At 44.4% G+C, this 21,645-nt stretch overlaps 1 protein-coding gene across 10 annotated transcripts in view; it reads right to left on the bottom strand.

The window, feature by feature from the left end:
- Positions 1–14,178: 14,178 nt before the first annotated feature.
- The window catches only part of LOC147903290 (transcription factor TGA2.2-like), a 51,234-nt gene continuing 43,767 nt past the window's right edge, over positions 14,179–21,645 (bottom strand). For all 10 annotated transcript variants that reach the window (XM_087373060.1, XM_087373055.1, XM_087373054.1 and 7 more), the window contains 2 exons: positions 15,021–15,257; positions 14,179–14,826 (listed from right to left, as the gene is read on the bottom strand). In XM_087373060.1, the coding sequence (XP_087229186.1) occupies positions 14,680–14,826; positions 15,021–15,257 (384 nt within the window). In that variant the 3' untranslated portion in view covers positions 14,179–14,679. The remainder of the gene's footprint in view (positions 14,827–15,020; positions 15,258–21,645) is intronic.

Below are 21,645 nucleotides of genomic sequence, written 5' to 3' on the forward strand. Positions count from 1 at the left end.
GCCCGACCTAAGTTAGGAGGAGAGAGAGAGAGAGAGAGAGAAGCACTCCCTCCCCTTCCTTTTCACTCATGATCTTTAGTGTTTGTAATTGATATCACTTATGGTGGAATGAAAGGGCACTCAAGCTGGTGTGACTTCCTTGCTACTTCTTGCATCTCCAGCATAAGCAACTTGTTCCATGAATTTCTCTCATTGACAAATTACTCATATTCTGCTTGAGAAGATTGCAATCATTAAAATCTTAATCACACTTGGTTTATAACTAGAACAATGAATTTGTAGGGTGCATGCTCTCCTCTAGCAGTTGGAAGGAAAAGGCGGCAGGAATGGAGGAGGCGGTGGGAGGGAAGGAGGAGGAGGAGGACAAGGAGGGAGGGAGGGAAGGAGTTGAACGAGGAGGAGGAGGAGGAAGTGCAAGAGTAATGGGTTACAAGCAACTTGGGAGAAGCTTGTGTCTTCTTTGCAGCTCATGGATTGGTGCTCCTTCAAAAATCTTCAACACTTGTAATGCTTCACCTAGCATAATAGGCATGATATCTCTCAAAGAAGCAATGATATTGCCTTTTAAAATGAATAATTTCTTTTTTGGTAGTTTCATAACATCATCTAAAAGTAAAGAATTGGAGAAAGATAACTATGGCACAGTAACATATAAAGAAAAGCCCTTACAAGTCTACCTCAGTAGATCCACTATGCAAGAGGCTTTCTCATTATTAGAGGCACAAGAAGAATATCCAAAGAAACATTTGGATGCAAGATTCTCTGAAATTCAGGATTTATTCCCACCTAACACAAAGTCACAAAGCGGTAAATATGCCATGATATGATTCTAGATCCCATATGCAAAGAGGCAGCTAAGTTTTTGGATGACATTTTCAATCATACAGGTGTGAGAAAAAACTATATGTTAGTAAAACTCTTACACTCCTTGGTAGAGCAAAATTACAAGACTGGGCTAAACACATATCCTTGCTGCTAACCAATTATGTATCCACTACACATAAACGCAAAAGCTACATTGCCCATCTATTGGCCATAATAATTGGGTTTGCAATAGAGCAAGAGGATGACTCTACACCCCTCTCGACACAAGATATAGAGGACTTTGAAACATTGATATTATCGCCATAATGGGAATGAGACCCTCCCCCTACTCTCAATGTAGATAGCATGGAAGGGCAACAATCCGAACAGATTCTAGAGAATGACAATGTGGAACTCAGCCAAAGAATACTGCAACTCAGTTCAGTCTCCCGCAAGAGAAGGACTCGAGGGTGGAAATCCAAGAGGATACCATGACACATAATGACTTTGCAAGAGAGCCAAATATCATGCCTCTCTAGGAATCACAAGTCACCAACGTTGACGACTCCACAACTCTAGAGTCACAACCTCCAAATGTCTCTAGTGGCACTATACAACATACTAATGTTCAAGAATAGATCAAAATTCCACATGGACACATGGGAGTCAACTGTCCAATACAAGCAAGGCCATAGCACATTCCAGATCATACGACATCACAGCCAACAATTACAACAATGGTCTCAATTATTTGCTACCATGGTGTCAGATGAGCAAGAAAGAGAAATGGAATGACAAATGCTCCAATCCAAGTTGCAAAGTGCCGAGACTGAAACTATGAGCTCAAGGAAAGCATGGTAGAACAAATGCAGCAACAACTCCTTGCACAAAATGCTCTAGCATAAAGGATGCCCTACAAGCCACGGTTTATCTCCAAGAAAAACACCTATAGCTATCTGACGCTTTGAACCAAAAGGAAAAGGTCGAGTTATCCCTGTCCCATATGCAAGCCACTTGTAATGATATCAAGAAGGAATTGGTGCAATTAAATGAAATATTACAGCTTAAAGAGGATCAGCTCCATGCCACATTAGACACAAACAATGAGTTCTAGAACTGCCTCAAAGAAGGTAAACATCAAATTCAAGCACTAGATCTGAAGGAATGCATGGCATCAAGTGAGATACTTATGCACACCAAAGCAAAACTGGACACTCAAGAGCAAAAGATACGCTCAAGAGCAAGAGATACTCCAACACATGCTCAAGAATCAATTTCCAAGGCATCCAAAAGTAGCTCAACAATTCAATAGTCTAAAGCTTGCATACACCTCCACATTGGTTAAGTATAAAGATGAGTACATGGAATGGCAAAATCAAAAGGCAATAATTTCCAAGTTGGAAATTCAATTACTAGGTCAAGCCGATGATGATGCGGAGGGGTCAACACAAGATCTTATGCTACAAGGCATCACTACATTATACCAAGAGCTTGTTGCAATCCTTCAGTAAGAGGATCACCTTGAAGGAAGAATACGCATACTCTAGAAACACTTGCAAATCAAAATGTTACATGCAGTGTTTGGTCTTGATTGGACCAGACTAGTAAACACCAAGACTCTCCGAGATCTATGCCAGCATATGGATGAAGATGATAAGAATGTGTTTTGTCTCTCAGTACATGCAAGTCTCATATGGTTAAAGGCTGATGCAATACTACTATATGAATGCTTGATGGGAAGCACCCCTCTTCGGGTAGTAGCCGAGACTCATACCTATACCACAACAATCACCAGCAACTTCCATGGGATACACCTCCCAGAAAAATCCAAAATTAAAGCTGTCAATGCCTATCAAAAGTGACAAGGATCTACCAGAGGTATATGTGGTCTACCTTCAATCTAATCTCCCCTATCTTGCCACTCTCTATTCTGATCTACTCACATCCCTCCCTAACTCTAGTACTATCCTCCATACCTTTCCAGAAATCCATGCTAATCCATATTCCTTGCCATACCTCTTTGCCCATGCCTCTCAACACTATCGCCTAATCCAAGAATCTAACTCCTATCATCCAGTTACACCTAACTTTTTTCCAACACTTGATAATCCATCCCTTGAGGATTATCAAGATGCTAAATCAATTTGCCCTACTCTCCCTCCACTTTCCACAAACATCCCTACTTCTACCTTCTCAAATTCACTACCTGTTTCGACCTCAAGCTTTTCCCCTATAACCTCTTCCTCTCCCCCAAGACCACATGTTCCTGCAATCTCCCTTGAGTTTTCAATGGAAGACACCATTAATGATTCCATCAATGAGCTTCAAGAATTGGATAATCCAATTTGCCCACCCACACGGGAGTTGCAATAAGATACAAATAGGATTCCCATGCCTGGTAATCCCACTGGTGATTTTTGGAGGCAATACCCAAACATGCAGTCAAGAGCAAGATGGGAACTCTCCGAAATTTCAATGAGTATCCGCCAAGCACAAATCATTCTAGACATCAACATGAAATTGGAGTCACAGCCTGCTTGGCGTAGACCAAAGCTGCTCAATGAAAAGTACCTCCTTGAATACATGCAGGCTCTATCTTCCTTTCACACGCATCCCACATTTGATCCGATGACCCGTCGCTACCGGTGGGATGCCAATCATCATGATGGAGATAATGCAGATGCTCCTCGCAATTGGCCATTAATCAATAGAAACTCTAAAATCAAATGGACAAGCCAGGAAACACTCATCAGAGCCTTGGACAGACATGCATCAATTATGCAAAGCAATTATGACAAAACACTCAAGGAAAGTGCAAGATACAATGAAGCCTTAGCAATCATCCTAGAGGTGTCCCTCACCATTGACGACCATTTGCCCAACCTTAGCTTCAATCTAAATCAGCAGATAGATGCTCAAACAACAAGTCGCCTCTTTCAAAGGATCATATCTCTTCAAGGGCTTATGTATGTTTGTTTGAAGAAATGGTTGACACTAGCTTCTTAAAAACTGAGCAAGCAATCTACAGTGTTCGTGGATTACAAGGAAAAGATCGACAAGAAGCTCGCTCCATCTATCACCACCACCATCTTTACCAGACTCATTGGGTAAAGACAACTGCATCACAACATCATCTGTAGACCCAACCATAACCCAAGGACGGGTAATCAAATCGGTCCAGGGGAGTTGTTAACCCTGTGGCAACAAGGGCCAGAAGTGCAGTCTAGGATAACAACTATGAGAGCATTGTGTGTGTAGAGTAGCAGCAAAGCTCCGCTTGTAATATCTTGAGCCTGACAGATGGTATGAAAAATCTTAAAGGATGAGGATAGCCAAAATCCTCTCTAGAAAATATCCAATCATACTTGCAAAATCAGGATCTAGAGAGAGAAAAACTAAAAACCTACACTTTCGGAGGTCCCTCCACTTTACAAAGTCCCTCCACTTTGCGTAGAGACCCAGAAGGTCCCCCCCACTGTGTAGAGACGCAAAAGGTCCCTCCACTTTGTGTAGAGACCCAACATGTCCCCCCACTTGGTGTAGAGACCCAAAAAGTGCCCCCACTTTGTGTAGAGACCCAAAAAATCCCCCCCAAAAGTGGAGGGACTCTGGTCTACTAAAAGATGTCCTACAAAAGAGGTCCCACCACAGAGGTACCTACGGATTGTGTAGAGACCAACATGTATAAATCTCTCTCAATGGAATGAAGCTCCCACTCTTTGGGGTTCAGTGTTCAAGCTCACTATTGTGTTCATGCGATTCATCTCCATTGCGTCCATGCTCTCTTACACTATCGTGTTCTAGCATGCCCTTACCCTTACACTCTCTACCCTTGTACTCCCTCCTCCTCCTCCTTCCTACCTCTTCCTCCCTCTTCCTCCCTCCTCCTCCTCCTCCCTCATCCTTCTCCTCCATCTCCTCCTCCCCCAACCTCCTCCTCCTCCTCCTCCCATCTCCTTCTCCTTCCTGCTCCTTCCTCCCTCCTTCTCCTACCTCCTCCTCCTCCTCCTCCTCCCTCCTCCTCCATCCTCCTCCCTCCCTCCTCCTCAACCCTTACCCCTCGAATCCGCAAAGGAGACTAACTCTCCACTCCTCAACCTTGGACTCCTCCTAAACCTTGCAACCCCCTTTGAACCTTGGAACTCCTAGTTAGCTCTCTCAATTTCGAACCCTGAAATTGTAAGAAAATAATACAACGTATGTGCTCAACAGATAATAGGATCTCGTATGCAAGAGAGAAAACAAGATAGTATAGAGAATCAAAAATTTGATTACTGTAGAATTGATACAATAGATGGCATTGCCTCCCAACTGTGCACTCCTGTGAAAGAAGCTTCGATGGCGAGTTGGAAATAGTAGAGGACGGAGGCTGGATGCTAAGGAATCAGGGTTGCTATAGCCAGTGATAAAATGGGCTTCACGGGCTTGCTCTAATATAGCCACTAGTCATAGTCAGTTAGGCTCAATTGGGTGACTGACCCACTCCGCCCAAAACGGTCGACTGGGAGTCGGTCCCGAAACACAGGCCACCGACCATACGATAGAACCGATGCGCAAAACAAAGCAACTGACCTACGGACTCCGTTCGGCCTAGAGCCATCCGGGATCATCTGAGGCTCCAAATGGGCCTCGCAACTCAAGAGTGGGATACCTCAGGAAATGTTCTGTCTACCCTTAGTGCGGTCAGTCAAGGGATGCCTTCCCGCACTTGCATGTAGTCTAGTTGACGGTGTGCCAACTCTATCTGAAGCCGTCCAGCCATCAGGCCACACATGGCCCCCATTTGGTGTCTAAACCAGGACCCAATGGATAACCGAGCTACTCAAATGCCTTCTCCTCATATGGGGGGCTTACAAGTAGAGTTAGCTGGTTCCCGCATAATTACACAAGAGTGGAGCATTGATATCTAACACCCCCCCTCAATGTCCACCCGCAAGTGAACTTACTTTTTCAGCCCAATGCCAAGTCGATGAAGATGCCTCTCCAGCAAGTCTCTTCCAAGAGCCTTTGTGAAGATGTCCGCAGAATTCTCTGTAGTCGGACAGTGTACCAAGTCGACCTCTCCATCCATGATGAGCTCACGTACAAAGTGATATTGAATCTCAATGTGTTTTGTGCGAGCGTGGAACATAGGGTTCTTTGCAATCACCATGCAACTCTGATTGTCACATGATAACTGTGTAGGCTTGTTCTGCATTGCACCCATGTCCCCCAAAATCCTCCTCAACCACACTGCCTCACAAGAAGCAAAGCATGCTGATTTGTACTCAGCCTCGGTAGAAGAAAGTGCAACTGTGGGTTGCGTCTTGCTGACCCATGACACAACTCCAGATCCAAGTGAGAAACAGTACCCTGTCACTGATCTCCTGCTGTCCATGTCTCTTGCCCAATCCGAGTCACAGAATCCGGTCAAGATGTTGCCCTTGGTATAGGTGATGCCATAATCAAGTGTGCCTTTGATGTATTTCAGCACCTGCATCCCTGCCCTCCAGTGGTTCTCCCGGGGCTTATTGGAAAACCTGCTTAGTACACCAGTCGCAAAACTAATGTCTGGCCGTGTGTTGCACAGGTAAATCAAGCTGCCCACAAGCCTTCTATACTTCTCTTCGTCCACCAGTGGTGATGAATCCTCGTTTGAGAGCTTCGCGTCAACCTCCATAGGGGTACCAACTGTCTTGCACTCAGCCATGCCAAATGCCTTCAGTCTCTCTCCAACATACTTCAGCTGTGAAATGAAGATCTGTTTCGGCTCCTGCCAAACTTCAATCCCTAAACAAAAATGCATTAGTCCGAGGTCTGTCATTTCAAACTCTCTTCCTAGCAAATGCTTCGTCTGTGAGATCTTCTCTTCATGGTTCCCTGTTATGACAAGGTCGTCCACATAAAGGACCACGATCATAGACCTGCCTCCTTCTCTGAAGATATACAAAGTTGCATCAGATGGGCTCCTCCTAAACCCGTTTTGTAGAAAGTAGGCATCAATTCGCTGATACCATGCTCGTGGGGCCTGTTTCAGCCCGTAAAGTGCCTTCTTCAGTTTGCAGACTTTACCTTCTGAACTGGGGATCTCAAAACCTAGTGGTTGTTCCACATATACCTCCTCCTTGAGATCTCCATTTAGAAATGTGGATTTCACATCCATTTGAAACACGAGCCAACTTCCCTGGGTAGCTAAAGCCAAAACACTGTGAATTGTGGTTAGTCGAGCTGTGGGAGCAAAAGTATCTTGATAATCAAAACCATGTACCTGTGCAAATCCTTTTGCCATGAGCCGAGCCTTGTACTTATCCAACGTGCTGTCGAACTTGTACTTAGTCTTGTACACCCACTTGGTTCCGATTACCTTGCGTTTTGGTGGTCGATCCACAAGGTCCCAAGTGTTGTTCTTCATTATGGAGCCATACTCCGACTGAATAGCCTCCATCCACCTATCATCGCCATGTGCCTCTTCAAGACACTTGGATTCATCAGGACGGATCACTTCTATCATCAAAGCATAGTTGACCAAGTGTTCCTGCGCCCTTCTTTGCTCCTCTAATCTCTTGGACCGGCGGTGTTCGGATGATTCCTCCTCAATGGCTGAAGGTTCTCTACCGTCCAAAAGCTGCTTTACCCACTTTGGGAATGGCCTTTGCCGTTGTGGTTCTGCAGGCTCTTCTTCATCTTCTTTATCTTGAATCCTCCCAAGCACCGTTGTGGGAGTTCGGTCTGCTGTTGGTGGTGTTACTGGATGGATATCCTGGTCCTGGTTGTCTGGGAAGGAAGCATCCTCCTCCAATTGATGCGGTTGTTCTGAGAAGACCACATTGCGACTTACTATTACCTTCTTGGTAACAGGGTTATAGAGACGGTAACCCTTCGCCTCTTCACTTCGCCTCTTCACTGTAGCCCAAGAAAATACACTTCTGGCTCTTCGGTTCCCATTTGGTCCTATTAACATCAGGGACATGCACAAAACAGTCACATCCAAAAACTCTGAAATGTGCAGCTGAAGGTTTCTTACCAAAAAAGGCCTGCAGTGGAGTCATCCCATTCACAGCTTTCGTGTAGCTACAATTCAGAATGTAAACTGCAGTGTTACATGCTTCAGCCCAGAAAGTCTTTGGCAAATCTTTCCCTTTCATCATACTCCTGCCCATTTCACAGATGATGCGCATCTTGCGTTTTGCTACTCCATTTTGCTATAATGTATGTGGCGGGGGTTTTTGCCTCTTGATCCTGTGACTTTTGCAGTAACTCTCGAATTCAGTTGATGTGGACTCTCCACCTCTGTCTGAACTCAATTTCTTCACCTTCTTCCCCGTTTCTTTCTCAACCATTACATGCCATTCCTTGAACTTACTAAAAGCCTCGTCTTTAGTCTTCAGGAAGTATATCCATATCCTTCTACTGTAGTCATCGATCAGCGTCATGAAGTAGTAGGAACCACCCAAAGCTTCCATCTCCATCTTTCTGCAGAGGTCCGTGTGAACGAGCTCTAGAGGAGCCTTTGCCCTGTTGGCCTCTTTGGGAAAGCGCTGCCGATGCTGCTTGCCCATCATGTTCACATACATCCGGTAGATCTGAAATTTCTGGTAGGTCTATAATCATTCCACTTTTATGCATCTCCTTCAAAGAACTAAGGTTTAGATGACTAAACCTCTCATGCCACAACTTAGTGTTCTTCACATCGGCTCGAGCACTGAAAGCTGAGAGTTCGTAGATGTTGTTGCGCCGTGTACCTTTACCAATGACCTTTCCTTGAAGATCCAGGATCTGTGCACCATTCTTATCGAATTGAACTTTGAGGTCCCGATCCATGATCGCAAAAACGGACAAGTTCCTCTTGATATCTGGCACATAAAGAACATCGGACAATTGTTTTACAACTCCATCTGACTTGAGAGCAATCATACCTTTTCCTTTTGCAGGACATTTTGCATCATTGCCAACTGCTACCAGGATGTCATTCCCTACCGACTGTAGAGAGGTATACCAATCCTTCTGACTGGTCATGTGGCGCGATGCACCACTGTCTATGATCCAAGGTTCATTCGCAGGTACATGAACTGCCTGCGTGCAAATCTCCTCAATTGCGATGAGCAGCTCTACTGGTACTACCTGCGCACTGTTGCTGGACTCTTTATTTACTCCGTTCTTCTCATTTGCAATCTTCTTCCGGCACTCATTCTGCTTGTGCCCTGCCTTGTTGCAATAGAAGCACTGGATCTTCTTCTTTCTCTTTTTATCATCAGAAGAAGATGGGTTACCAGAGTCCTTACCCTTACCTTTCTTTGATCCAGCATAGAAAGCCGAATCTTCTCTAGTCCTCATCTTTTGATGCATCTCCTCCTCCAGAAGCATCGTGCTGAAATCCTCAAAGTTTAGGGGTGGATTTCTCTTCTGCGTATTCAGCGCCATAACAAGACCGTCGTACTTTGGTGGGAGAATCCGTATGCACCTTCGTGCTAGATTCTCGCTGGTGATGGTGATGCTAATCGCAGTCATCTGATCGTGCAGATTCTTCACCCCGGTGATGAACTTCTCTGCCGCTTCAGACTCAGACAATTTCTCGTTCGCGAGTTGAGTCTCCAGATTAGGAATCCGCGTCTGATTTGTGGTCTCGTACTGATTTTTCAAGACCGTCCATGCCTCCTCCGCTGTGGTGACATGTTGAATTAATGCCATGACGGAATCACTTACACTGCAGACAATAGAACACAACGCATCTGCATTTCTTCTTGTCCACATGAGAATCTCATCGGCAGTTAGTACTATCTATTGTCCTGCATTGGCTGGATCCGGTCTCGCAACCAGCCTCACATCCACCTCAGTAGTAGTGTCCCAAAGCTCATATGCGCTTAGGATGGTCTTCATCTTAAACTTCCAGAGTGGATAGTTAGAGCCGTCCAACTTTCCGCTTTCGCCAAACGGTGGTATTCGTAGTCTTGCGGGCTGGGCCCTCTCTCACAATCTGCTCGCAAACAGAAACACACTACCAAATCTTCTTGCTAGAACCAGGCTCTGATACCATGTACAAAAATAATACAGCGTCTGTGCTCAACAGATAACAAGATCTCGTATGCAAGAGAGAAAACAAGATAGTATGGAGAATCAAAAATTTGATTACTGTAGAACTGATACAATAGATGGCGCTGCCTCCCAACCATGTGCTCCTGTGAAAGAAGCTTCGATGGCGAGCTGGAAACAGTAGAGGACGGAGGCTGGATGCTAAGGAATCAGGGTTGCTGTAGCCAGTGATAAAATGGGCTTCACGGGCTTGCTCTTATATAGCCACCAGTCGTAGTCGGTTAATCTCAATTGGGTGACCGGTCCGCCCAAAACGGTCGACTGGGGGTCGGTCCTGAAATAAGCCACCGACCATACGATAGAACCGGTGCGCAAAACAGAGCAACTAACCTACAGAGTCCATTCGGCCCAGAACCATCCAGGATCATCTGAGGCTCCAAACGAGCCTCGCAACCCGAGAGTGGGCTACCCCGAGAAATGCTCCGTCCACCCTCAGTACGATCAGTCAAGGGATGCCTTCCTGCACTTGCATGTAGCCTAGTTGGCGGTGTGCCAACTCTATCTGAAGCCGTCCAACCATCAGGCCACACATGGCCCCCATCTAGTGTCCAAACCAGGACCTACCGGCGGATAATCGAGCTAATCAAATGCCTTCTCCTCATATGGGGGGCTTACAAGTAGAGTTAGTTGGTTCCCACGTAGTTAACGAGAGTGGAGCATTGATATCTAACAGAAATCCCCTTCTAAACCCTTGAACTTCCGTGGAGGCGAGAGCCTCCATCAATCGTTTTATAATCAAGCCCTCTTTCTAATTCACACAGCATGAGACCTACTTTCCATGCTTTAGCCTGTACCTCTCACCGGAACACGACCCAAGGACCACTACTGAACACCTATGCTACAACGAGCAACAACATGACTATAGTTGACCAACACCCTCGGAACCTGCATTTGGGTAAAACAGAGACAACAATGTACAAAGACACCCCTTGGATGCCCCCCTTTAACCTTGCGCACTCCATCTGAGACACTCTAATTGTGGCATCGCATCACAGGCTACCTCACCCTACTGAGTGGAGCACAGGAGAACAACACTCATCTCTAGCATGTACAGAGACACTTAAATCCCCCCCCCGTCTCTCTCTCTCTCTCTCTCTCTCTCTCTCCCTCCATATATGTGTGTGTGTGTGTGTGTGTATATATATATATTCTCTATTTATTTATTTATATGCATATGTATGTGTTTATGTGTATACATATATACATACTTTTGTGTGTGTGTGTGTGTGGAGATGATCCATGGGAAGTAGTACTTGGCAAGTTTTAAGGCAAAATACCTGGCTGTCCATTTTCTATTGCCTTGATTCAGGATTGGAAGTAGGTGCTCTCTCACATCAAATGTCCTCCCCATCCTTCTTCTATAGCTTCATCTCTTGACTGGAAAGCCTTCACTGGAGTGCTGTTTTTTACTCTCCTCTAATTGTACAACAACCAATCAGGGCTTACAATCTCAACAAGTTGGGCATTCGGTTCATTGATGATGTGGTGGATATTCATGGGCATATTCTCTCTTTTCCGGCAGCTTGTCAACAATACAATCTTGGGATGCATCATAGACCCATATGGAAAGTTATTGCAGATCTCTTACTCCCTTTTGTTCCGATTCCACCATTGGCAGTCAAAGACAGAGGCTTCAAGATTGGCATCTTCAGTCTTTTATCCTCTCAACCTTTGCATTTATATACTTCCATACAAGCTTATAGATTGATTTTACCTCCTCCATAGATTGCTCATCGTGCCAATTCTCTTTGGCATCTGAGTAAGTCTTTTATCTTGGTGGAAAGCAAACTTCAAATTAATATGGAAGTTGAAAATGCCATTAAAGCAGCGACTCTTTTTCTGGCGATGCATTGTTGGTATTTTTCCAGTGGGACTGAAATTGGCTCAAAGAAGGATTGCCTTTCCTGTTTGTCCAAGATGTCATCATGCTCCAGAGAGTATTCAGCACTTATTGTGGTTTTGTTCATATTCCAGAGATCTTCTGGACAGGATCACCTATTGTTTCTCTCTTAGATTTCCGACGCACAGGTTCTCAAGGTTTTTATGGATGTTTGGCAGATTACCAGCTCCTTTGTCCCAGTAGTCTCTTTTCTTCCATTGGATCAGATAATACTGGGCGTTGTGGACCCTCTGGCTTCAGCAAAATCATGCATTTCTGAATTCATCTCTTCAGCACCCTTATGAGTTCTTCCGAGCCTCATGGCGGCAGTCCTTATATGATGCCTTGCATGAGGAGGATTTGGATGTCTCTTGCATTGAGCATTTCTTTTACTGTTTCTGATGGATAAGGCATTGGCTCTTTTAAGGAGCCCTGCCCTGTTGTAAAATGGTTGTTTCATAATATAATGTTCTTAGTTTCACGAAAAAAAAAGTGTATGAATTTGTATGTGTGTGCATATAAGCATGCTTTTACAAGAAAAATGTGACCATGTCGTTTGTGAACACGCAACTTTTTTTGTAAGCGTACACGCCCATGCATGGATGTGTGCATACATGCATGTGTGCATGCACATGCACACACACATGTGTGCATGCACATGCACACACATAATGAATAAAATTGTCATTCTCATTACAAAATACCAAAGATGTCAAACCTAACTAAGGACTATGAGCATCCTATTAGAGTTGTTTCAATGTGTGTGTGCACGTTATTTTGTCATTTTAATTTCTTTTTTAATATTGCCTCTATATAGCCTAACCTTATTCCACCTTTAAGAATGTTTTTTCATAAATGTTGCAAGACTCCTCTCCGACAAGTGTTGAAGAGTATGAAGTAGTTGTTTGTTTTGTCCTCCAGTAAAATGCGCGAGGCCATTTGCCCAAATACAATGCACATGTCCTCCTAAACCATGCAACCACCATAGAGCCCAAGTCCTAGCGCAACAACCTTGTTTGTTCACATGCATTGCAATCTAATACCAACAAAGACTAGCCACCCACCGCCCTAGTCATTCTATTGTCTTACCACATTTCCTACGTATATGTTGCAAAGCATAAGTAATAGCATGTTTCTCAAAAATGAAATCACAATCATTTATAATACCATTGTGCCCAATTTGCACCAAAATGTCTTGGAAATCTCACTTTCAAAACGATGCATGGCACTTGTAAGGTTCATGACAATTACTAACAGGTTTTAAAAACGAGTAACGATTTGTGGAAGTTGTAACCAAAATGGGGACTTTCAAATTTTAAGACGCCCCCCTACTCTTTCTTCCTCTAAATTTGTATTTCATCATATCCTCATAGGACATGCTTTTGCAAAAGACTACTCATTAACTTCCATAGCAAAGCCTCTCAAACTCAATTGACCATCTTAAAGAAGCCACCTATAAAAGCATCATGGGGCTTTAGCTTAGGTGACAAACATAATATTAGGAAACCCCGTACCTCTATGAAAAAGAAGTAAAGGGGGGGGCTGCAAGGGTGTTGGACCTATTATTAATTCTAAGATAGGCAAGCTAGCCTATAAAACTAATATCTCACAAGGATATCTTTACGTAAAGAGTGCCATAGTTTTTCGTAACCCAAGGTTCGATACATTTGTGAATAAAGTAAGGATTAAGTATGAATAATCATGTCGGATTTATGACTTGTTGGATTAAGTAATTAAACACTAATCAACAATGATTAAAGTTCTTGTGCAAAAAGATAAATTTAATTATTTTATTGACACAAGATAAAAGAGCACTCCATGACAACAAGGTTATATTGGCATGCACAAGTAATGCCTAAGGAACTAGTGCCCATGATGAGCCATGGTGATCTAGAGAAGTCATGTACAAAGTGGCATTATGCTTTGAGGGCCTCCAACAAAACGTGTCATGAAGAAGCCTCCTAATCACAATTGATCCAAGGAGGTATGATACTACCGCTTCTGCGTCATTCATGACAAGGTGATGAGATGTCTCAACTCTCGTGTTGGACCATCCAAATGAATCTCCTTTCGTTGTGCCAAGTTTTAGCATTCTATAGGATGTCTTTGTAAGCCGTCATAAATTTTATTCTTTGATGAGTCCTAAATTTTTGTTCCCTGCAAACTTTTTGACCAGACAGTTCTCAAATAAAAATCCCTGCTACACTTCGCACAACCTAGCCAAGTCCAATTTCTCAGACAACTCCAAACCCAATTGGTTAAACGCTCCATCAAAATAATGTCAAGTGTTATATATTCAAACACATTACACACAAAAGACAATGAGCTTTAACAAAAAGAGAAAGGAAAGGTTAAATAGGGGACCATGGGTAGAATTTGAAAGAAATCGGGAGTAAACTTTGACTGAATGTTGTAAATAATGCTAGATATCAATTCATGCGTGTGAAACAATAAGAATCCCAAAAGGATAACTTGTGACAGGTATATTCATACCTTTTGAACATATCGAATAAGAGTCCAGAGTAAATATTTATGCAACGGAACAATTTATGGGGTCTTCTTTCAGGCTACAACTTTTGTATTGAAATGCATTTTAACAATCTACCATCTTTGATACAAGGGTAATGGATATAATATCCACTATAGTGTCGACATACACATCTCACTGGCCCTGTCACGTGCTGCCATCAAAAGTACAATGTACATTCTTCACAAACAGAGAGTGGCCAATAAATATTATAGCGTGTAAGGGGCAAGGCAGAAGATTGGAATAAATACATAGGATTTGCATATACAATATGACCTCCAACACAAGATTCGGACACTGCTCCAGAGCGATCAGCTGACAGATTGCAATGTGCTGTTCCAGGTGGAGGGTAAATTATGGTCGCAGAAAGCCAGTCAGCATCCAAAATCAAGAACGAACATTAATCGCGAGGTCGAGCAATCCAAAGGGAGCTTAGAGCACGCAGACGTGAAAAATAATCCCCCATTGCAAGCAACCCTCTTGCTGCCTGACGAGTTGTTAGAATTCTATGCATCTGCTGTAATGTCTGCTGTCGTAGATTGTCAGCCTATCCATAGACGTCAAGTTTCAAGTTGTTCAACATTCAAATCCAGAGACACAATAATCACTCGACACACATCAAAAGTTTTAAAGGGGGTTCATATTGCGTTAGTAGACAGCTGAACAGAAAGCGCTATCGATACATTGGGACGACTGTGAAGGTCAGCAGCTGAATCTGAAAGGAAGTTTAAAAAAACTTACCTGCCGTACAAAGTTTTCTAGTGTGCCCAGCTTTCCCATGGCCATGGCCATCTGACCCATATAATTAGCAACATTTGGAGTTCCCAAGGAGCCAGCTGATAAAGTATCTGCAAGATTCTGCTGAAGGGCTTCCATGCCTTGAGATAATGCATCTTCTGCCTGCTGTGAGGATTGTTGCAATTTGCAAACAGAAAGTAATTGCTGCTCTGTGAGTGGTTCAAGTTGAGGGATAAGAACCTGGCCAATCAATGCAATACATGCTTAGAACTGCAGATAGTTTAGGCTCCTCTTTTCAATCTTCTGCATATTCTTTTACTGTATTATTTCAAGCGATAGCAATGTTATGAACACCAAATGTCAATATACAACAGGCTTGTGCAACTCTAATGAAAGTGCTTACGAATGCGTTGTTGCCAGATGATGAAATGTTACAGAGAAGCACAGCAAATTTCATCGATTAAAACTCAAAAAATTACTACAGTAAACTAAATGAGAGTAAAACAAACCCCCCTAAAAATGACCTACACTTGTCCACCTGATCATACTTGAAAGGAGTACAACTCATTGCCGCTGCCCTGAACTTCCATATGTTCTTTTCAGTGGCTAAAATGACCTACACTTGATCCACCTGATCATACTTAAAAGGAGTACAACTCATCACCTGAATGCAGTATTCAATTGTGCATTCAATTGTGCTGTACACCTCATGGGATGGATGGGACCATTTAAGAGAATCTGCCTCTTTGCCACATGAATTGACCTCCCTTCTAAGTACTAGAGTAGAGTATTTTCAATTTCTAAAAGTCCCCTCTATGTCTGTCTGTACACGTGGGCATGTATGAGGGGGGTGTGTAGGAACATACCCAAACTCATTCTGTTAGAGCAAAATGGGCACTCCCTTTGTAACGTCATGATAGTCACCCACCAAGTAAAACCACTAACGGGCATGCCTACCGACATCTGTACCCCCACTTGCAGGGCTGGTTAGAAACTGAGATCTTCAAACAGTGTTTGTTATAACGTGCAGATAATATGATGATGATTTCCAGCCATAGGCCCCTAGCCTAAAAGCTGGTCCTTCCGGTATTCCATTCCTCCTAGTCAGAGGCTTCCTTCTACCATCGCCAATTCTCTCAAGCAGCACTGCTTTGTGCTCATGTCCCCAACGTCACCTCCAACTCAAAAGAAAAATGGTCATACAAAATGTACCTCCTTAAAGACAAATAAGCCCAGCCTCACTCTGCAACACAGGCCGTGGTGCACATTTGACCTTATGCTATTGCTTAGTGCTAAGAATCCATTGCACACCCACAGGACCAATGGCATTTCTGTCCTTGTGGCTGGAACAGACAAGCCAAAGAGTTCCAATCTGGTTTTGAGCGACTCTTAATTGGTGTAACTTGTCCAATGTAACAGAATGCAGCAGGCCTCATTTCCAGTATGCCACAGGCCATCCTGAAAGTTTAAAACATAGATACTTGACTGGATCCCACTTGATAGCGGTTAGATTACAGCACTGTAGCCTACAAGTACAGAATCCTTGCAAAAATTTAAAGGCAAGATGACTTCCCAGAGCTATAAAAATACACCACTGCTCAAGAAATAATTGCTTGTACTGTGGAAACCCCTACAAGCATTCCATGGAGGCAAGCTGAAATGTTGCACGGCATGATAGCGCATGCATGAAGGGGAAGCCCTCACAAAACTGAAAGGAATAATTTGACCTCCCAAAAGTACAAGAATGTATGCCTCTCAAGAAAGGATTGTGGCCAAACTGCACTCCTTTGGTTCCAAAATCCTACACCATTGGTTTGTGGTCAATAAAAAAAGGTTAGTTCAGGCATCAGCTCAGCGCCCACTACGAAGTCCCAAATACCCCAATTGGCAAATGTTTATTAATGGTCCACCTATGACCACATGGAGCCTGCCGGGTTTGCCCTTCTACCACCTCCTTCACATTGGAACTATCCTTCCTAGTTCTTATCCCCCTATTTATAGACCCATGTTTCTCTCGATGCTCAAATCAATGCTGCCATCGATGAGCATTAGCTTAGAATTTCAGAGTATCTTTCCATATACGAGTTTCTTATCCCAAGCCCAACCAGAACTACCACAGTTTTGTTTATCAGTTGTTCAATAAGCCCACATCAAACATCCCATTATTTCTTCTAATTGATTCTAGCTACTCCCATGATTTATTCTAATTGATTCTAGCTATAACCCAATGGTAAGGCTGATTAGCCCACATGCCATTAGCCACCTTGTAAAGTGTTCTCTGCTTCCTTATAAGCAGCTCTCATATTACATCTTTCATAGACCGTCTAGGAGGCAAGGGAGCATCACTAGCAGACTTGATGATACAGATTCTACTATATGCGGATGACATAGTCCTCCTGTCATCTTCAGCAGAGGGACAAGACATCTAGATGCCCTAGAGGTGTTCTACAGAGAGAGAGACCTGATGGTTAACCTTGGGAAGACCAAGGTCATGATCTTCAACACCTCTTACACAGTGCTTCACCGACATAGCTTTACATACCAGAGTCAGCTTGTGGAGATTGTGCAGTCCTACACATACTTAGGTGCAGTTTTCACAATGCCACTTTACACGATGACCCATGCAGCCAGAGCACGACTCACACGAGAGCATGGTGCTTTGGCCCGACTAGAGCGACAGTGCTCCCAAGCGCACTTCCAGGATCCACTGACGAAGTGTTGGCTTTTCGACACTCTAGTGAGGCCGACCACCATGTATGCGGCACCTTCTTGGGGGTGTGATATTTCAGCAGCAGAATGGAGGAGATTTGAGCCGCTACAGGTGATTATAGGCTCTAGGATAATTTGGAGTAAGCCCTCAGTCCCCCATCAGATAGTACAGGCAGAGTTTGCCATGACCCCTCTCCAGCTTGATGCCATTTTTCAGACAGTGACTTTCCTCCACAAAGTTTGGGACCTACCTCACGAGAGACTTCCGAGGCTGGCACTAGAGTCTTCCATACAACTAGCAAAGAGGGGGGTAGGTACAGCATGGTTTGCATGCATCACCACGTGGTTTTCCAATCACGGCATTCAGATGGATCGGCTTCCCCCGTTTCAGTATAGCATGGATGCATCGATCCCACGGGATGAGATTAACCGCATCATACGGTTAGATCTCCTCCAGCTCCACACATCTCGCACTTGGGGGGAGGGGGGACTAGGAGTTCCCCACCAAGACCGAGCTCTACTATGACCACTTTCTGAGAGTATCGGAGGATGGGCTCATCATCAAACCTCAGTATCTCGAGGACAGAGGAGTCTCACACGCACTGAGGATTGCCATTAGACAGATGTAGGTCTCGTCCCATCAGCTGAGAATCAAGGCAGGGAGAGCTGCACGCATACCCAAAAAGCAACGGACTTGCAGGTTGTGCACGATGGGGGCAGTCGAGAAAGAGGAGCACTTTCTATGTGTCTGCCTAGCTTACTATGAGATCTGAGGGTGCTACCAATGCCTTTTTCAGGGAGGGTACGGCTTTGGCCCACTCTCACGACTGACCCACTTCCAGGACCAAGTCTGTATTGGGCTCTACCTGATGGAGATGCGATGACACACGGAGGCACTACTACGACATATCAGAGAGCAGCAGCATGGGACCAACGCACCACATGGTACTGAGGTAGACCGAGCGCAGAGACAGGTCACGGATTCCTAAGCATTTGACTCAGCTCCACGGCACTCTAGGATAGAGGAGGAGGAGCTAGCCGACATGAGAGATATATGGATCAGTGGAGAGAGCCGACACGGCACTACTAGGCGAGGGACACAGAGACCGTACACGGCGCGATAGACGACCAAAGCACACCCGATCGAGGTTCGACCTTTTTCAGCTCTTCTTAGGGGACATCGACCGAGGTGAGGCGTCACTCTTGACAAAGCCCATCGGATCCAGAGATCAAGGAGACCACGCCCTCCACCACCACGGGAGACATCCCGACAGATGCAGATACGTGAGCTCTTTGCATCTCATCAAAGAGCCACCATGGAACCTAGATACGTGGAGCCGGTTCATGCACTTGGGACTCTAGCTCTAAGCACTTGATATTTTCATGCCACCCTCATGCTATTTTGATACTTTTTTGCTATTTTGTACTAGTATAGCATTTTAGTACTCAGCAAGGGCCTTAGTGAGCCCTTTGCCCCGGCCCACAGTGGTCTGTATGAGTTACTTGATTTCGTACTTTGTCCCATAGGTCCGCGAGGCCTCTTGCGAGCATTAATCTCTCTCTCTCTCTCTCTCTCTCTCTCTCTCTCTCTTTTCTATGTGGCCCTAATCTATTACCACAGATGAACTTGCCCTTTTATCACCTGGCCCTCGGGATCATGCACTGGATCCTGAGGTTGCTATGCACTCTTGACTATTCTTTAGTGTGTGATAGCCTGTACATCCCAGACATGAACTTGCCCTTTTATCACCTGGCCCTCGGGATCATGCATTGGATCCTCAGGTGGCTATGCACTCAACATATTGGCAAATGTGTTGCCCAGAATACAGTGTTTGACATACAATGTACAGGGATTGTGTGATTTGCAAAAATGGAGGACCATTTGGGTTTATGTCAAGAGATTGCAGCCTGATTAGTGGCCTTGCAAAAGCATAATCAAGATGGTTATGCATGGCAGACTGGGCATTTTGTGGGTACAATATTTTCTATGCCGTTGAGGACTCCTTTTCTAAAGGTGGTTCTTATCGAACATGATCTTCAGCCAGTTGTGGCTCTTAATGACCAGAATGGTCATTGGGTTATTATACAATGCCTTGTGCAAAGAGAGATTTTTTAGTTTGCTTCGCTTTATGCTCCACAATCATCACATTCTAGAGCCTTGATCTGGCCAGATATGTTGCGATATCCTTGGAGGTAAATGTCACCAAGTTGTAAATATTCCAAGTACAAAGTTGGGTTGAGTTTAGTCAACTAAGATTTTCCAACCTCGGTTGGAGAGATTTGGTTATAATTAAGGCACCTTGACCATTGGCCAAAGCCCTTTAATTATAGACAGAGAGGGTTGACCATGGTCTGGTCGACCAAAGAAATTAATGTATGTGCATGTGCATTGGTTCGGGATGCCCACAAAGACTAGGATTTGTCTAGAGATTGTTTTGCATGCAAAAGCTAACAGTTAATGGGTGGCATGATGGTGTGCTTCATTAAATGGTTGCAACTACCACGACGGGTTAAAATGCCCTACTTCTATGGAGCTAAGGGAGAACCTCACCACAACGTTTGACCATGGGTGTTGGAAGACCCCAAAGAGACCAAGCCCATGGCATAAATTTAGTTAGTAACTAGGAAGTTGACATGTGGCACCTGCCAAAATCTTGAAGAGCTGGGTTTACCACTCTCTCTCTTGTAATCTGTATATGTACAGCAGCTGCTGGCTGTGAGATTTGTAACAGAGAAATTCTCAAGTAATGAAGACCTTTCAAGGGGGGTCCAGCCTGTTGGTTCTGGGCCCTAGTGTGTGTGTGAGAGAGAGAGAGACAGAGAGACAGAGAGAGACTGAGAAAGAGAGAGAGAGAGGATGAAGGAATTAGTCATCTGATTTCATGGAAGATTATGGTCGATGAGTTGCATCAGTGGGATTTTTCATGAAGAACGGGACGATTGCATAATATATCCTACGTGAAGGAATCCGCCCCATACTCAATTGTATTGGTATCAAAGCAAGGCCTGCTCTCTTTCTAAAGAGGGAACGGTCCTTCACCATTGACTACACATGCATAACGAGAGGAACCTTTGGTCACTTGCTTGTCGAACAAATCGTGGGATTTCAAGGATATCGTGGGCTCTGCTTTACTATCAATCTCTGATCAAAGAACAAAGAGAGCGCAATAAGATCACGAAACAGAACGGATTAACAGTGAACACGAAATTGTTGATCGATCAACTCTTTGTGGATGTAGACTACTGGCGTATGCAAATAGCTGTTTCACAATCCTCGGCAAGCATAGCACAAACCTCTGCTCCAGTGTGGAGTTCGTAAAGATTGCACATTGAATGCAAAGGCCTCCATAGAAAGTAGTGACGCTCCAATCTCATTGCAAATGCCTTATTTGCACCACAAAAAGCATTGACGAGCGGTTGAGTTGCTATGCAAAAAGCCACTGAAGGTCTCAAAGCCCCTTGAAAGGAGATCTGGCGAAGCGTCTAAGCTGCTAAAGTAGAGGCACACGTACGGCGAGAAAGGTAGCATAGATTGCCTTGTTCGTGTTGGTGGGCTGATACACCGACAAGCAACTCGAAGGCAACAGCTTGAACCCAAATAGCGCATGAAGTTATCAAATTGCATACGAGAATGTTGTCACCAGGGATGTGAATGTCATGTGCATCTAAACCCGTGGCTACACCCGTGGATATTTTGTCCGCGAGGGATTGGCCTAGAGGAAGTGTCTACTTCCTAGAATTCCCTACTGGCCGCGAGGACTAGCCTAGAGGAAGTGTCACCTTCCTAGAAGTCCCTAGTTTGATTCCTAGAGCACCCCCTAGGCGCAGCACTAGGGCAAGAGTTGAAGTCATAGATGAGGATGTCCTTGTAAGATCTAGAGCTGCTGACGCTGCTCCCTGGCTGCCCCATCTGCCTCCC

The sequence above is a fragment of the Dipteris shenzhenensis genome, chromosome 3 (genome assembly GCF_047967505.1).
Source record: "Dipteris shenzhenensis isolate YYH24624 ecotype China chromosome 3, Dip_SZ_1.0, whole genome shotgun sequence".
Classification (NCBI taxonomy): Eukaryota; Viridiplantae; Streptophyta; class Polypodiopsida; order Gleicheniales; family Dipteridaceae; genus Dipteris; species Dipteris shenzhenensis.